The 26,619-nt window shown below is 35.9% G+C and overlaps 2 protein-coding genes and 1 long non-coding RNA gene across 6 annotated transcripts in view; 2 read left to right on the forward strand and 1 right to left on the reverse strand.

The window, feature by feature from the left end:
* Positions 1-12,207, forward strand: part of LOC134663659 (uncharacterized) — an 87,805-nt gene extending 75,598 nt beyond the window's left edge. Inside the window, exon 2 of the long non-coding RNA XR_010098163.1 lies at positions 10,542-12,207. This is a non-coding gene — a long non-coding RNA (uncharacterized LOC134663659). The remainder of the gene's footprint in view (positions 1-10,541) is intronic.
* LOC134663652 (uncharacterized) lies at positions 2,154-12,207 on the forward strand. 4 transcript variants are annotated; one of them, XR_010098162.1, is made up of 5 exons: positions 2,154-2,598; positions 3,665-3,780; positions 4,104-4,616; positions 8,725-11,827; positions 11,877-12,207. XR_010098162.1 is itself a non-coding variant. In XM_063520095.1 (4 exons), exons 1-4 carry the CDS (start codon positions 2,277-2,279, stop codon positions 8,935-8,937), a joined length of 1,164 nt encoding a protein of 387 aa, XP_063376165.1. In that variant the 5' UTR covers positions 2,154-2,276; the 3' UTR covers positions 8,938-12,207. The 4 variants fall into 4 exon arrangements, 2 of the variants coding, with proteins under 2 accessions (XP_063376165.1, XP_063376164.1); XR_010098161.1 differs by having other exon boundaries at positions 8,725-9,519; positions 9,655-12,207; XM_063520095.1 differs by having other exon boundaries at positions 8,725-12,207.
* A 1,239-nt stretch (positions 12,208-13,446) lies between these two features.
* On the reverse strand, positions 13,447-23,313 carry LOC134663642 (glycerophosphocholine phosphodiesterase GPCPD1-like). The gene is made up of 7 exons (XM_063520064.1): positions 22,017-23,313; positions 21,207-21,432; positions 20,768-20,977; positions 20,453-20,575; positions 19,889-20,023; positions 15,902-16,048; positions 13,447-15,499 (listed from the first exon to the last, which is right to left on the reverse strand). The coding sequence occupies exons 1-7, from the start codon at positions 23,084-23,086 to the stop codon at positions 15,125-15,127; spliced, it is 2,286 nt and encodes a 761-aa protein (XP_063376134.1). The 5' UTR covers positions 23,087-23,313; the 3' UTR covers positions 13,447-15,124.
* Between the last annotated feature and the right edge of the window lie 3,306 nt (positions 23,314-26,619).

A 26,619-nucleotide genomic window follows, 5' to 3' on the forward strand; every position in this document is an offset into this window, starting at 1 on the left:
AACATCCCCTCACCCCCTCCCCCTTAAAATTTTGCTGTAATCCCTTATTTCATAGTAATTCCATACAAACTTTAACCATGGATATCTCCATAACCATGGGGGTTGGACTGGGGGGTAGGGGGTCCATTTGATCAGAAATGAAATTGGCGTCAATATCCAATTTTAGATTTATGGTGATAATAGAATTCTAAACTGAAAAAAACCGGGCAAGTGCGAGTCGGACTCGCGCACGAAGGGTTCCGTACCATAATGCAAAAGAAAAAACAAAAAAAAGCAAAAAGAAAACGGTCACCCATCCAAGTACTGACCCCTCCCGACGTTGCTTCACTTTGGTCAAAAATCACGTTTGTTGTATGGGAGCCCCATTTAAATCTTTATTTTATTCTGTTTTTAGTATTTTTTGTTATAGCGGCAACAGAAATACATCATCTGTGAAAATTTCAACTGTCTAGCTATCACGGTTCGTGAGATACAGCCTGGTGACAGACGGACGGACGGACGGACGGACGGACGGACGGACGGACGGACGGACGGACGGACGGACGGACAGCGAAGTCTTAGTAATAGGTTCCCGTTTTACCCTTTGGGTACGGAACCCTAAAAATGCCCCAGAACGAAAATACGGACCTCACAAATTGGTATTCTTGCGTCGGCACCTCATGTTATCGGTAATACCGGTCAATTATTAGTGTTCCGTACAAAACTTTGTTTATTTGCGGTTGAATTCGGCGAGCCAAAATTGGCGTTTGCGTCCGCACGTCCAGGCTATAACCGCGAAAATCGAAGTTCGCAAATTGCGGGGATCTTTCTCTTTTACTCCAATGACGGCGTAATTCGAGTGACAGAGAAAAATCCCCGCAATTTGCGAATTTGGGTTTTTACGGTAGCCCCTCTGATACACCTGCGTGCACGACCAAAGATAATATAATGACTTGAATTTTGACAACCCCTAAATAGCCGAAAGGGATAGTGCCATACATTAGAAAGGGATAGCATAATTCGTCCCTGAATCGCTGTCAAACTTCGGTTTTGTAGGAAGTGTCCTTTCTGTTTCTGTACCGAGTGAGTATTCATATTCTTTGCTGTACCGCTAGTAGGCTAGTAGTCGGCTAGTCTGTGGCCATGAGTAAGCCCATTCATAATAAAAAAAATAAAAAAAGAAGTACTATATTTTTTTAATTCTGTGACGATAGAGAGGCAGGGCCGATATCGCACGCAGGATAAATTGCGGCATTTCAACGATACCGCGAAAACAGAAATTCGCAAATTGCAGGGATCTTTCTCTTTTACTCCAATGAAGGCATAATTAGAGTGACAGAGAAAAATGCCTTCTATTTTCACGGTTATAGGCCAGTATTTCGCAATCAAATCGCAATTCACATGCAATTATCTAGACGTCTGTGGAGCCCTTAGATTGACAATTTTTACTGTCTGTGGTTTGTTTTTTGTTTTATGTGTGTATCAAGGGCCCAACCTTTTCTGTTCTCTTTCACGACGCAGCAACTAGTATCATTTCTCTCACCTCGCTCTTTTAAAATGCCGTTTGTCAAAAAAGGACAACCATACTGTTGACAACGCGGACTTCAAATCAAGTGTTGCCTTTCTTGATGCGCCCACCCTGTGTATGTGTGCGTAAAAGCGTATAAGTGTGCTCTTTTAGGGATGTGAAAAGTCGATGTTAATCATGTTATATATCGATAAACGCTACACAGCGGAACGAAATAGCGATTAATTGAAGCTTCAATATCTTCGTTAAACATAAACATTATTGAAATGCTAATGGATAATGAATATATTATAATATAATAATATAATTCAATTATTGCGGAACACCTATTTTAGGAGGTATTTATGTATTTTAATTAAATATCTGAACTTTCCCTTGGTTCCCTGCTGGGGCGTGACTATAAAATTGTGATCTGATAACCACAATAAAGAATAAAAGCGTTTTTGGTCATTTTAGGTATCGTTAAGTCTTTGAAGTAAAATTAAAATTGCAAGAAATGTCGATAGTTTATCGATATGACTTTATCGACATGGCTACAGCAACGTGGGCCTCATTGTTAATCGTACACTAAACAAAAGTGGCAACAGTGACAGCTCGCTGAGACTACGTCTATATATATATATTATGTCTATCTATGGTGTGTATGGCAATGGGCAAGGTAATGGAAAATGTGACATTTGTGATTTGGCTGGGTGTGTTGAGTTGTGGCTTTTAGAAATACTTTTTAACTGTTTTCAGTATTTATTAAAACACTATTTAACTGTTCGCCATGAGCAACTTAGAAGAAAATGGAAAAAACCCGCCGATAAGTGACTTGAACGGAAGCGTAAACAGTGAAAAACCACGAAAAGATTGGGTGAAATTTGAAGAAGATTCTCCTCTATCTACGGTGCCTCTGTCGGAGATATCACCACAAGCGGCTGCTGCTGTCGTTCCCAGCACATCCGAGTCCACGAGTTCGGCACATCCAGCAGTTTTGAAGACTGAATCGGTGCATGTAAACTTGGAGCGCGGGGACAAATCTGTGGATGTCGCGCCTCAACCAACTTTAACTAAAAATGTTGAATTTGTTAACATTCGTACGGGTTTTTGTAAGTATTCAATTGTTGTTTTATAGTCACCTATATGGGTCATTCTTGTTGCGTATTATACTGTACCATTCATTAGTAATGAAGTGACTCATTTTCAAAACATGGATTTTTGTTAGGTATTGTTGGGTATACTGTACTTACATAAGCATTATAGTTAGTCAACAATACCCACTTAGCATAGTAGATAAAGTTCTTTCAAAATATGTGCAAAGTATACATGGCAGAATCTGTACCTTTAACAACTTGATGAATATAAACACAAATCAATCTACCATTACTGCTTATTTTTATTGTGCAGTATGGTTCAGTGGAAGTGGTCAGCTGTATTTGTGTCAACTTGTTAATACTAACCTACCATTTATTTACTTATAGTTCGTTTTTTTTAGCATTAGAAAGAACTTGCAAGAAGGTAAGCGATCTTGACATGTCTTTTAATTGAAAAACGCTTTTTAAAAATCAAAAACTATTACTTATGAAAGCAGAAGAATATAAATGATCGTATTAGATTCATAATTGTTACATATTTGCCGTAACTTATTTTTAAAATGTGTTTTTCAATTAAAAGACACATCAAGATTGTTTACCTTATTTCTAATGCTAAAAAAAACGAGGTATAGGGCAGGCGTGGCTCTCTCTGCGATTTCGTCGCTTTGCTACAGGTAGCTAAAAGTACATCCGTTCGGCCCCAATTTTGGGGTTTGCCATAAGCGGCGCGTGGCGCTGTCGTCACCTAGCGGCCATATCTGTGCTGATCGTAACAGACGCGTTTTGTTAGGGAGTGAGTCTTCTGTACCTAGTACTATTATTTATTCTGTGCTTAGGGCCACTTGCACCATTCACTAAATCGGGGTTAACTGGTTAAACCTGGAGTTACAGTGGTTACCAGTACAATTTGATACTGGGTTAATGGTTTAACGGGTTTACCCTGGGTTAGTAGGATGGTACAAGTGGCGCTTAGATGGCTAGATGTTATATGGACCATCAAATATTTCATTTCTTGTTTAGTTTGTAAATAAGTGAATGTTATTTGAATCACTCTATCTGATTGGACTCATTCTTGTTACAGCAAATGGGGACATCATAGTAACTATACTTCCATCAAATACCAAGTGGCCATGGGTTACAGCGGCGCGCTTCAGACCTGAATTAGTTCCTGAAGAACTCATGGCTCAAGGACTCACTGTATGTTATAAATTTTATATGTACTTCCATAATCATGTAAAAATTCATGCATGATAATATTGATAATAAATAAATTGATGCATTGTGCTAGTTGTCATTCTTTTGACGAAATTTGAGTATAAATCTTCATTGCTGCACAAACATTGACTTATAATAGCAATTCTTAATATCTAAACAATTTATCTAACTACTTAAAAATTATAATTTGGAAGTAAAAAATTATAAATGAAATGTATTATTTGCTAGTCCGTCTAGTGGACGAAAACTGACACTGGAGGGTAAACTGACGCAATTACCCTATTAAATTGTATTTCATTTTTCAGCTGACTGTTGAAGAATATGTCCACGCCATGGAATTACTTGTAAATGATGCCCGCTTCACTCTGTACAATATCTGTTACAAGCGTGTTCTTGTTTGTTGGATAACACTTGCATTTCTAGTGCTCCTAGCTCTACTCTTTTCTGGATTGACAGGTCTCTTACTCTTTTCCCTCGGTGTCATGTGGCTAGTACTTAATGCTGCTGCTATATTCCTTTGTATGTGGATAAAATTAACTCTTTCAAAGGGCCTGGAGCAATGTCTGGCAAGTGTGAATAAGTTGCTAAATAAACATAAATTGATATTGGCCTTGGATGATCGAGGAAAGATATCTTGCCATAAAGTTAATCTTTGTTTCATTTATTTTGATTCTGGCCCATGTGTGGCCCATATTCAGCAGTTTATTGAGAGTGAAGAGGGCAAAACTATAATGCAAGGCTGGGAACAAAGACTTGATGTGTCGGCAAATGATATAGTCATTCAAGGAAGTCAGTCAACTAGATTGTCTCGGAAACAGGTATGTTAACCTAGTTGGTAAATTGATTAATTTAGAGTCAATAATTTGGCACATGTGCGTGAGACAGAAAATAATTTTATTGTTGCCTAGTATTGGATCAAGTGGATGTATGCCATATCCTTAACATTCTCATGCTATTAAAAATAATGAATTACTAAATTTAAAATGCAGGTAAAGTGATATGCATTTTTATTTATACTAATTATACCTATGTCTAATATCATTAATATGCTATAGCTACTTAATAAGCTAATAATCTTACATGCTCCAATGTTTAACTATGCTTATCTTTCTTATCAGTATTAAAACCAAATTGGTGTTTGAATATCTTAAATCTTAACCCACTTATTCATGGCTTAGATTATGGATTAGCTTTTTTGGCATAAAGTTATAGCATGCTTTATTTTTTTATCATGTTTATTTACCTTACTTGAATATAATTAACATGGTTTTAATATAAGCACAGTATTCATAATCACTAATCATCTTATATTCACTATTTATAATGCTTATTATGAATTCTTTATTTATTGAATAGAATACAACATCAATTGTATTATTATTCAATGGTCTTTATAGTTATACAGAATTCATAACACTGATTAGAGTGATTAGTGATGGTCAATTTCTGAGGCACATTTTTGCAAAGAGTTTAGCCATGTTTACATGGAAAAGCGGCCCTTTCACCAAATGTTTACTGTACACTGAGAGAAAAATCATCACCAGGAATTAAAAAACAGTTCTGTACTGGGGGAAAAAAAAAAGTTTTAGTAATAATTATGGACGTTTTACTATTTCTGTAAAGTTTATTTATTTCTACAAACAGCTCAGTAATCCCAAATATAATTTCAACAAACAGATAATAGAAATTGCAAGAACTAATAGAAATTGCAAAAGTCAATTTGTTCCTATTAGTTAACTCTCCTTGTCCCCGGATTAAGTTTATTTTTGTAATTCTAAGTGTATTTTTGTTGTACTTTTCTCTCAGTGTATTTTTTTTATAAGAACCCTTATAACAAGTACTATTTCCTGTAAGTCTCAGCTTCTTATCTTCGTTATTTTATTAGATATGATTGTTATAAATTTTTCATAAAAATGCTTCTTTTTTCACATTGGCTAATGCAATTTACGCAAACTTTTCGTACAGTATTCTATATAATTATAGAGACTATCTAATACTATAAATAATATTTAATATTACCAACAAAATACTTGGATAAACGTAGGAAATAAAACTTCAATTACTTAGGGGTCATCCATTAATTACGTCACACCAATTTCTAGGTTTTTTGACCCCTCCTCCCCCCTTGTCACACTTGGTCACATTTGGCAAACCCCTCCCCCCCTAGTGTGACGTCACATTTTTTCTACGAAATCGCCAAATCGAATTAAGTTAGTACCTAAGTATTATTAATATTTTATCAAAATATTTTTGACGATATAAATATTAGTAATTTTATAACCCAAAACTGCTTAGGAAAGAAAATTAAACGATTAAAAACTATTTTCGTTTTAAAAACTTGTTATTTAAATGTACAGCGAACTAAATAATTTAAATAAATTTTCGGTTACTGATGAAGTTAAAGTGACGTCACAAAGTTTGTGTCTCCCCCCTCCCCCATGTCACAATATGTCACATTTTCTTGACCCCCTCCCACCCCCTAAACGTGTGACGTAATTAATGGATGACCCCTTAGTGCTGACGTAAATACGTAATACCTGAATGGCCCCTAACATAATCCCAATAATGCTTAAGTAATAGTTTCCCCACTGTTAAAATATGTTGTCAAGCGGATCCTAGACCTCGTGAGACGTGGAAAAAAGCCGAGACAACTTAAGATGATGATTATTAATATTGCTTTATGCACACTATGGGCACACTCACACAGAATAAATAATAGTACTAGGTCAGGTCAGGCGTGGCTCACTCCGCGATTTCGTCGCTTTGCTACAGGTAGCTAAAAGTACATCCGTTCGACCCCAATTTTGGGCTTTGCCATAAGCCGCGCGTGGCGCTGTCGCCGCCTAGCGGCCATATCTGTGCTGATCGTGACAGACGCTTTTTGTTAGTGAGTCTTCTGTACCTAGTACTATTATTTATTCTGTGACTAGGTACAGAAGACTCACTCTCTAACAAAACGCGTCTGTTACGATCAGGACAGATATGGCCGCTAGGTGGCGACAGCGCCACGCACGGCCTTATGCTAGCCACCAAAATTGGTGTGGAACGGATGTACTTTTAGCTACCTGTTGCAAAGCGATGAAATCGCGGAGTGAGCCACGCCTGACGCTACACAACACAAGGTGGTGATAATAAACAGCAAGGTTTTCCAGCCAGCAATAAATTAGTAAATATTTAAAGTAACACTATGATAGTCATGTTAATTGTACCATCATGTCTATTCAATATTAATTCTGCATCTTTCAGGACAGATGTATACTGTATTGAGTACTAACATGAGAATAAGAAATTATACCTACCTATACCTACTCTACCTACTAATCGTGTAAATAACGCCTACGCATATTAATAATTTCTTTAGCGGTTTGGTAACACTTAACACATAATATTAATCCTATTATATTTAGTATTGTGGCGGGTAAGAAAAGCATATGAATGTGCAGGCTATGGCAGACCAGTTGTACCTCCGGTACCTGCAGCGGTGGGGCAAAGACTTCCTTCGGCGTCGGCTCGACTGGACCCTAGACGAGGAGGCCGGGAACCCCGCGGCGCCGCGCCACTTAACACAAGCGCTTTGTCCCTGTCAATATGTCGAGGAGATTTTGAGGAATAAAGAGCCGAGAGACACGCGAGCCTGTTGCCCGGCCTGCAACAGCTGGCTCAGGCGCCGCGGGCTCGACTGACCAAACAGCTTTCAGTTTGGCAAGTCTGATTTTGACCTATACCTTGTAGTTGAATGATTTGTATTGTTTTGCGTAGTTTTTCGTTATGGATAATCTTCTTAAAGCACACTTAAAACAATGATATTAGAAGTATTTAAAAAGTCGTTACAATCATCTTGAAGGATCAACAGATTATCAACTCTAAATTAAACTTTCGTGCGACATATTGTAAAATATTTAGAACACAACGGTTGCACTGACGTGATTTATTAGTCGCTATAATTGGCATAGAGATAGAGTCGATAACATATTGAAACTTTAAGGTGGTTGTAACTACTTTTTGCTACGTATTTATTAGGGAGGTATCGTGTTTCCGGTTAACCTTTCAACTGTTTTCATATGGCTCTTCCGGCGTCCACGAATTCCATGATAAAAATAATAGCGCCCTTAAAGTGGATTATCTAACGGAACACTATGCACTCGATTTCTGTATGGTTTAACACATGTTCGTCTGCTAAATATTATAATTATTATATATTTAAATTAACGTGAGAAATAATATCAACCCGCTCGCCTTGGTCAACTATCATTCGCGAAGCCTTATTTGGATTCGATCATGGATAAATACCTATAAGTAAGGAAAAGGTAACTCCATACATTAGTTTTCTTACCGAAACGCGAGTTATTCCGTAGTCGACATCTAGCGTCAAGTAGTGGATTTATCAGTACCGCTCCTTAACACCAGATGTCACAAGTGTCGCTACACACACGAAAAATCCAGCGCGTTAGCTGCGTAGGTAATAAGTTAAAGCTGAAGCCGGTTCGAATCCGGCCTCGGCACCACAGGAGGGCTTGGTCACTTCTCCTTCTACACATCTATTTCGGTTTATATGTATTTATATATTATGGAAGATTGCTCGTTGGTATTTTTTCTCACGTTAATTTAAATTAAATATTTAAAAGACAACAATGGCTCATAATTGTTAATAACAATTGAGATTTAAAATGATTTACAAGATCGATGTGATCCTATAAGTGTTCCGTGAACAAAGTTTTGTATGGAACACTAAATATTAACTATAGGCGTGTTACCGTTACTGTTATTACCTGTTGTTTTTGTGTGTGTATTCAATCTCCTTGAATCGATCAACACTCCTGCTCGTTCAGCGTAGGTACCTTCTCTCCGTGAGGACGTATATCGTATGTGTTGTATGTCATTAAAATGCTTGTCTTAAATCTATTAACCGAACATAATCTCCTACAGGAAAGAGGCGCGCTTCTCTATTTGCGGTACGTGGGGCGATGGGGCGCCATGGCTGTCAAAAACAGACTTAATCTCAGCAGCACCGTGCCAGGCCGCCATGGTGAGCAATACGTCTGCCCTTGCCAATTCATAGAGGAGCACCTTAAATGCAAGCCACCAGCTGGCATTGCTAAGTTTTTCATGTTACCGAATCAGAATGTTCAACTGTTTTAAAAGTGTTGTTGTATTATTGAATCCGTCCAATATGTGTTGTATATAACATATCACATAGGTTAAGAAAACGTTTATGAATATAATTGTTATAGGTATCAATAAGTTATTATGTGCCCTTATATATTTAATATATTTATTGACCCGATGTGTTGAACGTCCGTAACGATTTGCATTTCAGCTTTAACGGCTTGTATGTTAAACATATAACATATATAATTGTTATTATTTAGGGACAGATTTTGAAATTTTTGGACAGTATTATCTGAGACACGTCATTAATAATGAGGAATAATAATAATCTTTATGAAAATATGTATTGCTCCTCTGCTATGAGCAAGACTCGGAAAAACGCCCGTCATTTTGAATTATAACTAATTATGAATGTAATTAGGATCCATTTACGAATCGAAAATATTCGTTTAGTCTACGGACGTCACTGGGGCATATTTAATCGTTCACATTGGTAATGGAAGTCTCTTTTGTACGGAACAGAGTTATGTTTTCAAAATGACGTTTTTCCGAGTCTTATTCATGAGGTATCTTTAGGTACTGCAAGGTTTCAGTTCCATAACTGTGGCCCTAGTGAAAAAGGGTACAAGTCTCACGCAGCTTAGGAGTTTGGGCACAGGTGTTACTTGGAACTTATACCCATTTACAACCGCGTTGCCCGAGACATGTACCTGTTTTCACTAGGGACACTAATTATATTTTGTAAAGAATTTGACCTCGCTTACATATTGCATCCAGTGATTATCTTTACCGTGTGATAGAGAACCCGCTGTTCACTTTTTCAATGAGTATAGTTTCATACTTTATTTATTGCAAAATATATAACTTATTTATACTAACCCAAGGGGGTTAGTATATAAGTTATATATTTTATTCATAAACGTTTACTAAAATTTACAAGCCGATAATAATCGTTTGTCCCCTTCCGGCGTATTAGTATGATGGAAAGGGATAAATGATTATTATCGGCTTGTCAACTTTAGTAAACGTTTATGAATAAGGGGTGTAAGATTATTCATATACTTGCTATTGGTAAGTAAGGTTTACTCGGGTAATTCCGAATGTCGAAAACTGTCGGATAATTCCGAAAAGAGACTTTTATTATGATGGAATTAAAGGTGATTTTCATCTGAATTTCGGAATTATCCGACATTCGGTATTACCCGAATACACCTTACATATTTTATTCCGGTGTTCAAACTGTCCCACCAAATGTAAAATCGCACAAGATAACATGACTATTATAAATAGATCTCTAAGCTAAAAACTTAAATGTTTCCAACAAATTGCAATATGTACCTACCTGTTAAAACCATGAATAATCTCTTTATTCTATGATTTGTTAACCCTGAAAATAGTAAAATGTACCTAAGTATATGAAATGTACGTAATCCAGAATTTGTTCGCCGCTTTCACTAAGAAGTGGAGACGACTAAAAAACCTATAATCGTATTAATACGTAATTAATAAAGAAATCTTGTAAATACTAATAGGTTTGGTATCGAATATTTATGCATTTGTGGCCATAATTATCTAAAAGCCATTGTATATAATATAATGTTTAACTTCATTAAGGAAAAGCCGTTCCACTCTAGGTGAAATAGTGTAAGATATACCCCATATTATGTATTTAACTCTTTTGAATAATATCATCAGAGATAATTTGATATTCAGCAAAACATTGGTGGCAAGTACGTTTTTTAACGCATGGATATGCATTAATTATTTCTTCTTAGTTATCTAATGTCGTATAAGTATTTTGTTATTTATGGTATTTTTATCGGTATTATTATTTTATAAACTCTGATGTGGTAGATTAAGTTGTGAGATTGAACATAAATTACATATAGGGGTAATAATTTTGGAACCCCGTCAACAGGTAAAAAATACGTTTTTGCGATAACGGGAGTGGTTATTCACTCATTTTCATTATCCGTGTACACTTATAGATTAGACTATTAGTCTGGATTAATGGTTAGGTACGAGTATTGTAATATACACTCCTACACACTTTTGATGAGTGTACCTATACAAAAAAATATATATCTGTAATCTCAAAAAAAAATTGGGTCCGTAGTTAAAGAGTGCCAACCCTACGCTGTATGACCTACCTGTACTGTAATTAACCCGGGCTATATTTTGCTTGTGATGTGTTAGGGTCAGGGCAATTATGGCTGCGTTACTTTCTCTTGATATAAAAAGACGTAACATGAAAATTTCGGAGCAATAGTTTGTCAAAGGACTGTCTCATTTCAAACATAGACAGAGAGAAACATAACATATTTGTCTTACCCTAGTACTAGCACCCAAAAGAAAAGGGTGAGTATAGTTTTCGTGGTTCTTACTGACTGACAAATTGGTTTGACCAACTATATTTTTTTTCTTAATGGTATGAAGGTAGGTACGGCAACCTCTATTTGGTGTGATCCAACACGTACTTGGAAGACTTTTTGAATTAACTATAAGTACACAGTAAAACTCGATTTATTTATTACAAAAAATGTTTTTTATTATTTTTTTTCGACTGAATTTAGATCACAATCTAATGCAGCTAGTCAGTGAATTTTTTTCTCTTAAAATATTAGCCAAAGCTCATAAATGTTGTTTTAAAATTTTAGCTAAGGAAAAAGTTAATATATTTTGAGCGGGATTGTTTTTTAAAACATAAATACTTTACACAATTATTCACGATGAATAAAATATAATTATTGTTAAAATATATACCTACAATATGTGTTACCTATACTAATAACAAGGTGTTTGTATAAGAATGTAATAACTAATAAATACTATGTATCTTCATATAAATAAAATACAATTTATATTATGTCTGTAAATTATTACATTACTGTAGTAGCAATAAGTAATACATACAATATATGTTTGGTGGCAAAATTGTTAGTTGTGGAACATTATGTTTAAAATTGCAGAGTTAAATTTAATGATGTAATATGTAATATTTGAGTACAGTAAGCTGCAGTTATATAAATTCGTTTGCAGGGGGTCAGTTATCTCTGGAGGTTACTGTACATTGTAGTTTTCTTCTTAGCTCCAGCGTGAAAGTGATGTTATTGTCTATATTAATGTAATATAAAAATGTCTGCTCATATTTAGTATGTAAATGGATGTTTGAATACGTCTTAATACATTCCGTCCAAATTTGTTGAAGTACTTAAAATATTAGAACTAAGCAATAAAATTCCTTATACACCTATTTTTATGTAACTTTTAAAGAAATACATATTACTTTTTACTATTTAAGACTGTTTTATTACATGCCCATCAAGGCTATCTAGTAGATTACGGACCTTATTGTCAATTCATTTAGGGTTTACATTGCATTGGTAATTTCACTGTAAACGTGTATAGTAGGTATAATCGATTGTGCTTGAACCCTAAACGACTCAACATAAAGTACGCCACCGTATGTAATGTACTTCTCTATAAACTTATAACACAACCCATAGACAACCTGTAATCAGTTTGTTCAAAACAGTAAGCATAAAGTCGATTATATTCACGCCTCTATTGTTAATGCGTTAGAGTGAGTGTTAAGATAATTTTGAACACCTCGGCTGATCAGATATATTTGACAGCGAATAGACCTAATACTTAACACTTATCGTCCCATTTTATCCTCGCGTCCGATATTGGAGCACGCTTCGCTCGGGACCGATAAATAGTTCGCGACGAATAATAGGGGTTGTTTCACAGTCTTGTATTGTATGGTGGTTATCGATATTCGATACAAGTACAATAGTATACTTGGTCAAGCAAATCTTGTCAGTAGAAAAAGGCGCGAAATTCAAATTTTCTATGAGACAATCATTCTGCGCCTACATTTTTTAAATTTGCCGTCTTTTCTACTTACAAGATTTGCTTGACTAAGTATATATCTATTTTATTTTGCACGTTGATTAACCTTTTGGACGCCAATGACCGATATATCCGCACCGCAGGTTCAACGCCAAAGACAGATTAATCAGTCACAGACCACAGAGCAACATAGACCTACGTGCATATGCATAAAGTTCAATTTCAGTTTTGCCACTTCGGTGACGTGGCGTCCGAGTGACAGCTTTTGTATTTGACACAGCGTCGAAAAGGTTAAGGGTGATGGTATTCCACCTGTCCAATTTCTTTGTCTCTAATAATAACAAACTTACGCCTATAGGTAAGAATAGAAGCGTGAAATATTAGTTACTTAGGTTATACCTACCTATATTGTTGCATAGATAGAGTCATATGTAAAAGTACCTTCAGCTAGATTTCGATGAACCAGCAGTATCCTTGTTGTACAGACATGTTATCATAAAACATAATTTGAGATTACGAACATACCCATTTACATAAAATGAGGAATCTTGGAGGAGTACAATTCATTTTACGACATTAACACACTTTGCAGTAACGAATATAAAAGACGATTTGATAAAAGACCCCTATTAGCAACTTGTGATCGTTCAACCAAAACAAATGCATTGAAAAATAAAACAAAAGTTACGTTAAAATACACTTTAATAAAATTTTAAAAATTATAGTGAAAAATATAGAATTTAGTCGTACCTAATACTTATAATTAAAATTATTAATTTTACTATCTATAGGTACATATTTAAGAACTTGACCACTACTTACTTATCACAGACAAAAAAACAATTAGGAAAATGTTCTTCTATAAAATTCAATGTTGTTCTATAAAACTTTCTCAGGGACCACCCTGTGGAATACAGATTCCACCTATCCAATTTCTTGGTCCGATGTGTATTGCGTCTCACATTTTGCTTAATGAGAGAGTGAGACGCAATGACATTGGACAGGTGGAATACCACCCGGCAAACAGAAACGAAGCAAGAATTAAATAGATTTAGAAACAGTCAGCTAGTCAATTAATTACTTCATTTAAGGTCCTGATTCCTAAAAGCTTTTGTTATGTTTTTGAACTTCGAACTTTGTTTCCCTATTTATATATTTTTTTTCCTTTTAGTAATAAGGGCCTCGAGGTAGAAGGCTATTAATAATACAATAATTTTATACATTTCGCGTTTGCGTTAAATCCGGTAGTTTTGATTTTTTGCAGACGTGTTTATGATGTTGGCCCAATGAATAATACAAGATTGTGACTTCGAGCGCCGAACGCAACTTTGTCAAATATCGAAAATTTCGGTTTTCTTTTAGATTTGGGCGATTATAACATTTATAACCCTAAAAGACTAGTTTTTGATAGTGCCTTCTCAGGACGTTTTTAAAGTGGACTAAATTTGCTACAATACGAGACTAGAATTGTCTCTGTACATCTAGTAGTTTCCGAAATAATACCTTTCAAAATTTATAATTTTTTGAAATTGTATTCGTAGTGTAATTAAGTGCAGTGAGTATGCACTTTTGTCTCAGGCGATGCAGCTTGGCACGATTGTTCCTAAGGTCAAACAAAGCTGATTTGGCCAGGTAGCTCGAGATCGTATCGTGCCTACCCCCCAAAAAGGGAGGCGCAAGGGTCAGATCACCAGGTCCAATCTATACTATATTTCTTCCTGCTCTTAGCAACTAGGGCAAGTAATATATCATGTTTACATTTTTATATTACCTATTTTAAAAATGCTAATAATATGCATATCTTATACAGAAAGTAGAGAGGTTTGTAGAATTGAAGGCCAGTTATTATTATTAAAGATTAATTTATTGACCGAGTTTTAGGCTTAGCTAACACTGATACCAAATATTTAAGAACTGTTAGGACTAAATATGTAAAAGACATCACAAGAGTAGCTGACTGGTGCTATATTTTGGGAATGTCGTTCATGAGTTAAGATTAAGAAAATGGTAACTATTATGTGTCTAATGACTATGCTATGATATCGAATATTGTACTGTTTCAGATTGATAGTTGACTTAACATGAAATGATAGCATAATTATTACATTACCCAGAAATTAATACGATTTATGAAATAAAATACAAAAATATGTTACGTTACTGGAAACAATTTAAAATTAATACCTGTACAGATGTAATAAAACTAACTTAAGAGCAATTAAACCGGGTCATTTTGTATTAAAATCTATACAAAGCGATCCACGTTTACTGCCCTTAAATGGAAATGAAATAACTAACTATAAATTGAGCAAAAAAAATAAAATCAAAAACATACTTTGCTGCAAGCTCTAGCTAGATAAATTCATTCAGCGTCACTCTTTCGCGACTTTTTGATACTAGCCGAATTATTGTCGCCGGCGGGAAACAGGCCTTGGAAGTTGTGGCGCTGCTCCTTTACTTGGGATTCCTTGTCAATGCAAGCAATAATGTCCCTGTTTCTCTTCAAGTTTCTATCCTCGTCGTCGGTGGACGCGAGGGACTCTAGGGAGGTTACTGTGGAGGGCGCTGCGGCGAACTGAGCGGCCAGGTCGAGGTAGGGCCGCGGAGCGTCGCGCGAGGCCTCCGCGGAGGCGCTGCTCGCGGACGCGGCCGAGGGCGCAGGCGCGGGCGACTCGAGCGCGGCCAGGCGAATCACATCGCGCTGGGATTCGCGCGCTTCCATCAGGAATATGCTTTCCTGTTTTGCCAGTTAAATCGTTTAAAGCAAGCGAGTCAAAATAAAATCGTAATCAAGTTTTGAGGCGCTATCGACAGGTTTCCCTCTTTCGTAATATAAAACTTTAGTAAGTTAAAATAAATGGTGCAAAAGAGTGATAGGCAGAAACACAAAAATGCAGTACTAATCATAGCAGTAGGTATATTCGTGTTAACGTGGTTTAGAAGAGTCATTCCATTGTGTTCTAAAGAAACTTAACAAACCGACAAAAAACAAGTTAGCAGTTGTGTTTTTCTATTTTATTTAGCGGAATAGAACAATTAGGAATCACTCGTTTGAAGCCCAAATACTTAATTAAAAAATATTATATGGAAAACTAAACTAAAAAAACTTAATGTTTAAATAATTATTTGTAATAGCTACCTTAACATCTTTAGTGATGTACTGGTCAAGTTTATCATAAATGACGGCGTGAAGACCTAGATCTTTGAGTTTCCTGATGGTGGTTTTGTCGTTATTGTCGTCGCCCCAACAGAATATCACCAGTCCGGCGTCCGTCGCCAACTTCACCTGAAATTTAAAATTGTATCTTGTAAAAATTTGGAATTTGTACATTTATTTTACCTAAATATACTTGTATGGAGGCAGGATATTACAAAAAATAGAGGTGCAATTGTTTAACGTATTAAAAATTATAGTTCGTCTTTTTTAGCATTAGGAAAAGACTAACCTACGCGATTGACGTGTTTAAATCAGTTTAAATTGAAAACCGCTTTTTAAAAATCAGTAAGCGTATTACTTATAACAGCAAAAGAATGTAAATGATCGTAAATCGTAATTATACATATATGACTCATAATTCTTACATATTTGCCGTGACTTATTTTTCAAAAGTGTTTTTCAATAAGAAGACACATCAAGATTGTTTCCCTTTTTATAATACATAAGTATGTACTAAAAATCGAACTATATATATAGGCAAACAAAAAATGGACCTAAACTCAACTGGAATTCATCACTATTAGGTAAGTAGGTTCGTATATCCAAGTCGAGAAATGTACATAAGTATAGATACTCGTAGGTACTGCAGGTGTCAATGAACTTATGACATTGATGAAGTGAATACCTATACTTCGCCCCCGGTCTTCAGTGTTGGTTGTTATGATCTTATAACGCCCGGTCGTTGAACCATTGCGTTACAAATATATAACACTAGTGTGTTAGTCACTGTAGATTTAAGCCTACAGAGAAAAACACTTGAAACTCTACTGTTCTCTACCTACCTAAACCCGAATCCTGTGTGCAGGAAAATATCGTGTTGTTAATGATAGGATTGATAGCAGCATGGCAACACTAGAGATTTACAAAAGAGTGGCAAATCAGTATTAAAACAAAAGTATATAATATCATGAATATTAATTATATTATGTATGTCTTTCCCATCACGGAACAATGGTGTTCCGGACCTTTGGGAGGCGTGCGCGGAGCCGAAGCCAACACGCAGAGGCCCTTTGGACACTTTAATGAAATGTGAGGTGAAAACTTAGAGAATATAACCAAACGGAGTGGTCATTAACAGGCGTTCCCCTCTGTCGAAAATAGGTGGCCAATGGTCAACCACATGTATGGACTGACGTTTATCTGACATGACGTTGATTCGATTTGATGTGCTCCTCCCTCGCAAAAAACGGCAGACTATTTTGTACCGAAAATAAACATGGCGTCTCCGTTGGTTATATCCTCTAAGGGTGAAATGTATATTATAATGTATTATTTACTAGCTACGCTAACTAATGAGAATGAGAATCCCTTCGGATTCAGAATCACAGATGAATCAATGTAATTTTTTTGCGTATTCTCTTAAATAACTTTAAATCTGCTTCATCTTAAAAGCTTATATTATGACAATTAAATAGATCTTATTCATTTGATATGTAACACGCTATAGCTAATAAACAAAGGTCCCTAACTACATCGGTGGACCTTATTACAAAAGGCATAAGATCCACTGGTGTACAGTTAACAGCGATGGTACTACTCTAAAGTGGGCCCCCTTGACAAGGGGCCCTTGTAAGTCGCGTGAGGATTACATCAGGGCGCGCGTTGATGCAAAGTTCCGGCTATTTTCTAATCTATTCCTAATGTTATTTAACCTCCTAAGGCCCAAGGTCCTACCTATAGTACTTATTCAGTTCGATGAAATTTAGTAGTAGTAGTAGTAGTAAACACTTTATTGCACAAAACAAGTACATAACACAGAGAGAATACAATAAATGTGTACAAAGGCGAACTTATCCCGTTAAGGGATCTCTTCCAGCTAACCTTTAAGTAACTGAGAGATACATATGAAATGGTAGTCAAACTAAGATAAAATGTACATGACGGCGAGACTTAAAAGAAGTAGCTAACCCTAGGAACATAACTTAATACAATGTGATGCATTAGGTGCAAAGGCATATACATATATAGATATACGAAACAATTACATGTCCATAACAATATTACTAATTACTTCTAAATAAATAAATATATACATACATATATATAAATACATACAAATATATAAATACATATAACCGCACAATCCTACCTACGTCTCCTTCAGTTGACATTTTGTGTTATTGCCATAACCTCATTAATTTTGCCTTCAGCGACGCTACAGACTGACACTGCCTTAACGGGGATGGCAACGCGTTCCATAGCTTCACAGAGTGTATCGTGAATGACTTATTGTAAGACCGGTGTTTGTGGGGAGGAATGGCGAGCGATAGATCCGCACTAGATCGCAGCCGGTGGTCACTACCATCCGCCAAAAACCTAAACCGTTCTGCAAGGTAAGTTGGAGAAGAGGGGCAGAACAGCACCTTATAAAGTAGAGATAAGATGTGCAAGTCTCTACGGCGGCGGATAGGTAACCACTCAAGCTGAGAACGGAACGATGAAACATGGTCAAATTTTCGCAGGCCAAATATAAATCTTATGCAGACGTTCTGCAGGCAGGTTAAATTTAAATCATATTCAATTGAAACAGAGTCGCAGTTTGATTATTTCGTTCAATTTTCAAACAGAACCAAAATCAACTCTATTCCCTGCAATAAAGATTCAAATTTCAGTGGCAATTTCAGAATTTTTAATTTGTATGGCTGGGCCTTAGGAGGTTAACAGCCGATTTGCTCTAACAGCGGATCCTTGACCCGGTTTGGAACCAGAATTACCGCGTCGTCGTAGTAGCTCAAGATTAACGTGACAACGACACTGAAATTGTATAATTACTTTAGAACTAAAACCGGACTAAATAATAAATAAAAACAAAAAAAATAAAAAAAGTAAAACCTAATTAATGTGACTATTGTATTATATTGTATTGTGTTAGTGTATATAAAAGTAAAACCTAATTAATATGACTATTGTGTGGTCTGCAATAGACTGAAAGGCCTATGATGATGATGATGATGTGTGGTTGTAGTGTAGGTAGGTTCTTATTTATTTATGCACGTATACTTGGGTAGGTACTAGGAACTATTTGAATAATAATAACACATAGTTTTGTTGTTACTATTGTCACATTAACATTAATTAGCATTGAAATTCATCATCATTTTAGCCCCAAATTAATTAAGTAAGTAGATACCATTAAATTTTTTTGGTATCACATATATAGGTATGAGTCAATGACCTAGCGTGAGTAGATCAGCATTCGATCTTTGAAAATGTATCCTTGATTTGAAAAATAGGTTTTTAAAATAAACTAAATATTACAAAAGTTCTTCGACTTCTCTAAAACGTTCGGCGGCGGTAATACGGCTAAAGCCGTGCCATACGTGCCAATTGAATCTAAACCTTAAGGTTAATACCTATCATACAATATTCATTGTCTATTATTTTTGGTAGCATACCTACTGAACAAAATACGAAAACGTGATATTATGTGAACAACGTCGCAAAGTACAGATAAATCGTACAAAAGCATGACGCAGTCGTATTTGCGTCGTTTCTCACGTGAACTGTTATCCGAAGCTAAAGATTATTTATAGTCACGTGCCGACCGTGAAGGGGACACTGTCGTGTTTGTTTCTAGTAGTAGCGAGGGTCAGCCAAAAGACAACTAATAAATAAATAGGTACAACGGAGATTTTTACATATTGCAATAAAAATTTTGGGGACAATCTTACAAAGATCGACCGACCTAGCCCCAGACTAAGTAAAGCTTATACTTTGGGTACTAGACGACGATATAGATTAATATATACTTAGATACGTAGACAACACCCATCACTCAGGAACTAATATTCGTGGTAAACACAAATAAATGTCCCTACCAGTATTCGAACACGGGACCTCTTGCTTCATAGATAGGGTCACTACAGCCTAGAGAATTATCTAAATAAATTATTTAAAATAAATAAATACCTGGGTAGGATCTCTGAGCAGGTCTTCCGTGTGCACAACTATGCCCAAAATGTCAGAACTGATGGCATTTTGTACCGCAGCCGGAATTGATAGGCACCTGGGGTCTCGGTATGGCTTGTATCTACTTGTTACACCCTGAAAATATTATCATAATACAAGTTGTTAAGACGTATATACTGAATGCCTTGTAAAACTCTGAATTAATGTGTACAGTCGCCATCAGATATATTGAAGTGGCCAAGGTGCTCAAAAACATCTACTGAATAAAATATACATACAATATATGCTTATTTATTACAAAATAAATAAAACTCCCCACCATGGCAAAAGGAAGGCGGGAAAACCCATAACAAGATGGTCCAGGGACATCATAGCCACAGCCGGAGAAAATTGGCTGATCACGGCAAAAGACAGAAAAAGGTGGAAAGATTTGGAGGAGGCCTATACCCGAAAGGGGTCCTTAATATAGTAAAATAAACAAAAATTCATAATCAAATACTATTTAAGGAAAAATAAAGGCTTAAATAAATAATAAAATAAATAAATAAATAAAACTCTACTTACGATAGTTAAAAACATGACAGGATATTTGTTTTGCTTGTTTCTGACCATTGTGCAGATATCAGGATTGAAACAGGAAAACACGATATTTCTTGATCCTGCATTCTTCAGAACAATTTCAAGTACCTAGAAGGAATATAAAACAAAATTGTGTCACTATAATATTATTGTAACCATAAATAGCTCATTAAAACGAATATGATTTTATTACATAAAAATAATCATTAATATTTCAGTATAAACAAGGTCATTGCTGGATAAATGTTTCTATCATATACCAATATGACCACTACCACATAACTGCAATGTTTTTCTCACCTTATCAACATAAATGTTCATATCAAATGGGTTGTTAAGCTCAAATGTGCCATCCTCTAATTCCATGGTCCATTTAAGCTCAACATTGAATCCAACATGGCTATCTATAGTGTTTAAAGCCAATTCTAATGTTGGAAACGGCTGGTGTTCTTCTAAATCTTCATCAAAAAACAGGGTTTCATGGCTTCGTCCCTCAACTAAGTGGTATACCTATAAAAATGAGAATTACCTCATTAAAAACTGTCTTTTTAGAGAGTTGCTTTTTATCTTTTAACCCGTGGAGCGCCCTACTGTCACACGTGTGCTGGTAACTAGTATAGGAGTTCCATACTACAGCAATTCTGGGGCGTGCCACGGGTTAATAAAGTGGAAACTAGCTTTAGTATTATAAGTTTATAAGTCAAAATTAATATTTTTTCTAAAAGTTACTGAATTATACCTTAAGTTTCTGAAGTTGTTCCAAAGTCAAGTCCTTCACAGGCAATTCTAGCATTTCTGTGAAGTCAATTTCCCTCTTTCTTTTCATAGAAATACATACATAAAAATCATGATATATAACTGGTATCATATCTTTACTTAGCTGAACATCAAACTCAAGCATGTCTGCACCACTTGCAGCTGCCTGTTTTAGAGAAGCTATGGTATTTTCACGAATAGAATTTCCTCTGAAAATTGTCAGATTACATTTTAAAGAGATATTTGTAATTGAGCATCAAAGATATGTTTAAATATATAGGATCTGGTAAATGACACGGCTAACAGGTAATTGTGAGGAGCCCATTTTCATAAACTTGTCTATTTATAAACATTTCAATGAGTTGAATGCACAGCTAGTGGCAATACTGACAAAACATTCGAAATGCCCCTTTTTAAATACTGGATCAGTGACAGCATAGGAAGATAAAACAAAATATTAATGTAATTTTATACATCATACAATTCATTCAAGAAGCAGAAATTAATTAAGTTATACTTTGATGCCCAATTATATTAAACACACTCTTCCAACAATATATTATGGAGGTCTAATAAATTTTTTTGTTTAATAAAAAAAAACATTTAATCTTTTAACCACCATAGACTATAATATTAGACATACAATATCTAGCTCATTTTGGTGTAGTCTGATAAATAAGACAAAACTTCAAATAACTTTGTTCTAGGAAAAATTCTAAGCGGTTAAAAGGTTAATATATAATTATATCATCTGATCAAGTAGGCTTATTACAAAATATTAAACAGAACTTACTCCTTCTTTTTGAAGCTGGCTCCTAGCCCCCGATGCCCTACCTCCAACCCGGTCCATGCAGGATTCCAATGCTTTGCATATGAAACCTCGAAGGAGTTAAGTTCAGGTTCTGACATGGGATTTATAACCAAATACTGAATGTTCACCGTCCCAAGAGGTCTATGCTTGATACTGCATGTGACTGGCAATTCTAAAGTTCCTTCCGAGGGTTTGAACATGTTGGGCAGTACATATGTGTAACCAACATGACATGGCGGTTCCTGAGTGGAAGCTCTTGTACTATAGCAATAGAAATCTACTAGATAAGCCACACTGTCTGGCTTCTGGACCATTACATTAACAATAAGAATATCATTAGGTCTGTACTCCTTTCCAAACTGTTCTTGTGGGTGCAGCTGACAAAGGGAAGCATCATTATCCAATGTGGCCACCTCTACAGAAACTCCGGTGGGGACCTCAGCAGTATCAGTGCTTAGTGAATCTTCAATCTGACCTTCAGTTCCAAAACTCAAGTTGACTGGAGTTACTTTTATATTCATCAGTCTTCCCGCTAAACGAGTCTTAAGCTTTAATGGATTTTTGACAAATTTAATTTGCAATAATGTTTGAGATGTGAGCCATCCCCTACAGATCCTAGTCTTGCCATCATAGTGCCCATAGACGTCTAGTGATGGCTCACGCATGTTTTCCTTGATTACTCTAGGACGAACATTGGTCTCCCAGGATCGCACAATAACTGCTTCTTTGTTATGATCATCGAAGGTACACACGGCATAGCGATAGTAAATCTCGCATGTGTTTGGGATTGTTATAGTTTTAGACCACATATCTCTACCTGGCTCCTTTTCAAGTGGAACTGCTTTCAAATAATCCCAACCACCGAGCTGAGGTATATTCCCCGTAATAACGACGATATCTCGAGCGTTAACATTAGCATATGGAACGGATACATTAAATTTCCACTCTTCGGAATACATTTTCGGTGGAGACGGTGGTGGCTTAGCGAGCGGTTTCGGAGGGATTCTAGTTTTCGGTTTTTTTCGGTCTTGGGCAAAGAACCAGCTCTGCATACTACCGACGGTGGGCAAGTGACGACTATTTGCCAATAATACACTGCACTCCCAGTCTTGTCAAATTGTTATTTTGATCTCACTAAGAAAATAATATCAGCTGCTTAAATACTATATAACTTTCATGTACAGGTACCATTATTAAAAAATTATTTAGGGGAATTAAAATGGTAAAAGATTGGATCACTAAACTTTTTATTGCAGTGCCGAGGTGATTTTGAAATGAAATTGAAGAAATTTGACTGCATAGACATAATATATATATAGACGGTGTCTCCGCGAGCTGTCACTGTTGCCACTTTTGTTTAGTGTACGATTAACAATGAGGCCCACGTTGCTGTTGCCATGTCGATAAAGTCATATCGATAAACTATCGACATTTCTTGCAATTTTAATTTTACTTCAAAGGCTTAACGATACCTAAAATGACCAAAAACGCTTTTATTATTTATTGTGGTTATCAGATCACAATTGTATAGTCACGCCCCAGCAGGGAACCAAGGGAAAGTTCAGATATTTAATTAAAATACATAAATACCTCCTAAAATAGGTGTTACGCAATAATTGAATTATATTATTATATTATAATATATTCATTATCCATTAGCATTTCAATTATGTTTATGTTTAACGAAGATATTGAAGCTTCAATTAATCGCTATTTCGTTCCGCTGTGTAGCGTTTATCGATATATAACATGATTAAAATCGACTTTTTACATCCCTAAAAGAGCACACATATACGCTTTTACGCACACATACATAGCCTGGGCGCATCAAGAAAGGCAACACTTGATTTGAAGTCCACCTTGTCAACAGTATGGTTGTCCTTTTTTGACAAACGGCATTTTAAAAGAGCGAGGAGAGAGAAATGATACTAGTTGCTGCGTCGTGAAAGAGAACAGAAAAGGTTGGGCCCTTTTTGACTGACACTGACATTTTAAAGCGAGCTGTCGGTGTCACATTCAGGCGCGTTCAGGTTTGCGTTTTACACATACAATTTTAATCAAGATCAAAGAATATAATACATCAAGATCAAAGAATATGTATGTGCGGAAAGAGAAGAGTCGTGGGATTTGAGGGCGCGCCAGTGCTATTTTATGGTTTTTGCTATGCTGACAACACTGGTCACGTGATTATAGTACGACACTAAACGTCATGATACTTGAATCCCTTTTGTTCCGGTTTTTTACCACGGCTTACTAAACGGAGCCTGGTGGTGGTGTCGGCTCGTCAACTCAATCCTCTGATTTAGCGCAGGCACTAGTTTTCTTTTTAAAACACACTTGTTTTTATATTTCAGATACTAAAAAGTGACTGCGATTGACAAAACTGCTAAAACTAGTTAAGAATCTGCCCAATACAACTGTAATTTTAGTACCAAACAAGATAGAGTCTCATTTATGTACTGCCTAATCTGTGCAGTCCAACAGTTATTAAAACCGGGTAGATCGGGTAGAAATTGGGCAATAGAACTGTAATTTTATCTGGGATATATTTCACCCATTGTAAACTTGACTTGTAATGTATGTGTACATTATTAATAATAAATATGAATATGAATAAAAATTGTGCATGAGTAGGTAGGCCTTATTGGGATATGTCCGGTTCTCTCATCTCACCATATTTTACTTCGCCAAAAAGTCACTGCTAAATATGAAATAATAATTTCGTAACTAACAGAACCTACGAATAAAGAAATATTTTATTAGAAAAAGTTTTATTCAGAACCTAGTAAACGAACTTACAAATAAAGAAATATTTTATTAGAAAAAGTGTCATTCTTTGTAATCGAAGTCTGAATTAAAATATTCAATGTCACTTATGTTTGAGCTAGCTTCAAAACAACCAGGGACACTCATAGAACTATCTTCATCTGAACTGGATGTGCTTGAATCCGGCACGTAGATTACGAATTCTTGCATGTCACCTACTTAGCGGTCTTTTATTCGAGATACCGTAGGTACTTTTGCACAATCCTGAAAAGAAATTACATATAAATATGCATAAAATGGCAAGTATCAAGACTATTTCTAAGTTATTTTAAAGATCATGCATGACCTGCATATTTATGAAAATTAATATGTTTTGAATGAATATACTTACCGATTATGTACCGGAGACAAGTTACTTAGGGGGCTTATTAAATAGGTAATTATTTCATATTAAATACAACATCAATACCCGCGAATAGCGGAAACACGTTCCGCGACTTTTTGTAAGTCGATAGTCGGCTTTTAGCCGTTTTCTTCCCGCTGACAAAACCGAACAATGTTAAATATAATTTTCCTTGTGGTTTTATGTACGGTTTTATCGTGTTTTGAAAATATTTTATACATAAAACTTGCGGTTTTTGTTAATAAAAATATACATTGACAGAAGTTTGTTTACTTTTTACAAGACAGGTGTCAAAGGTTTGATTGCCATATAAAATTTAATATGTTAGTTCCCGTTTCTGCCACGACTCCATAGACTTAATAATATATAAAGACGGTGTCTCAGCGAGCTGTCACTGTTGCCACTTTTGTTTAGTGTACGATTAACAATGAGGCCCACGTTGCTGTAGCCATGTCGATAAAGTCATATCGATAAACTATCGACATTTCTTGCAATTTTAATTTTACTTCAAATGCTTAACGATACCTAAAATGACCAAAAACGCTTTTATTCTTTATTGTGGTTATCAGATCACAATTTTATAGTCACACCCAGTGCCGGATTTACCACTAGGCTGAGTAGGCTGAAGCCTAGGGCGGCAGATTTTAGGGGGCGGCAAATTTGGGTCAAAAAAATATTGTACGTGCCGTTCAGATAGGGTCGACCAGAATTTATTTGTAAAATTTAAATAACAAACATTATTTGACGATTTTGCCGCCCTCTGTCATGTCAAGACCCTTTATATTGAGACAGACAGACGGCCAGTCGGACAACAAAGTGATCCTATATGGGTTCCGTTTTTTCCTTTTCAAGTACGGAACCCTAAAAATGTAGGTATATACCTACTATTTTCTCGAAAAAAAATTCGCGCTTTCATTTAAGTACCTACATATTATTTGTGACCCATCTGACCACATTGTAAGCTTGGGATGGTCGTCGATTCTTGTGTCCTGGTAGTATAATGCTGGGTTCCGTTTTTTTCCTTTTGAAGTACGGAACCTTAAAAATGTACCTACCTACAGTACCTACTATATTCTCGAAAAAATTTCACGCTCGCTACGCTTGCGTTTTTATTTAATTAACTGCATTTTTTGTGACCTATCTGACCACCATCTGACTTCATTGTGAGTTTGGGATCATCGTCGATTCTTGTGTATTCGTGGTATTAAATCTCACTAAATTGTTCCGATCCCATGCCGAAACTCAGGATGGATAGAGAGCTCTCGATATCAGATACAAGCTTTTCATGACTTTCCAGCACCACAGAATGAGGGATATTATTAGCACGGCCTGTCTAATACGTATCCCTACTACCACACCTGCACTGGCGACCAAATGTATGAAACAAACTCGTTCCTACGCACACAGTCTAACTAA

The sequence above is a fragment of the Cydia fagiglandana genome, chromosome 4, assembly GCF_963556715.1.
Source record: "Cydia fagiglandana chromosome 4, ilCydFagi1.1, whole genome shotgun sequence".
Classification (NCBI taxonomy): domain Eukaryota; kingdom Metazoa; phylum Arthropoda; class Insecta; order Lepidoptera; family Tortricidae; genus Cydia; species Cydia fagiglandana.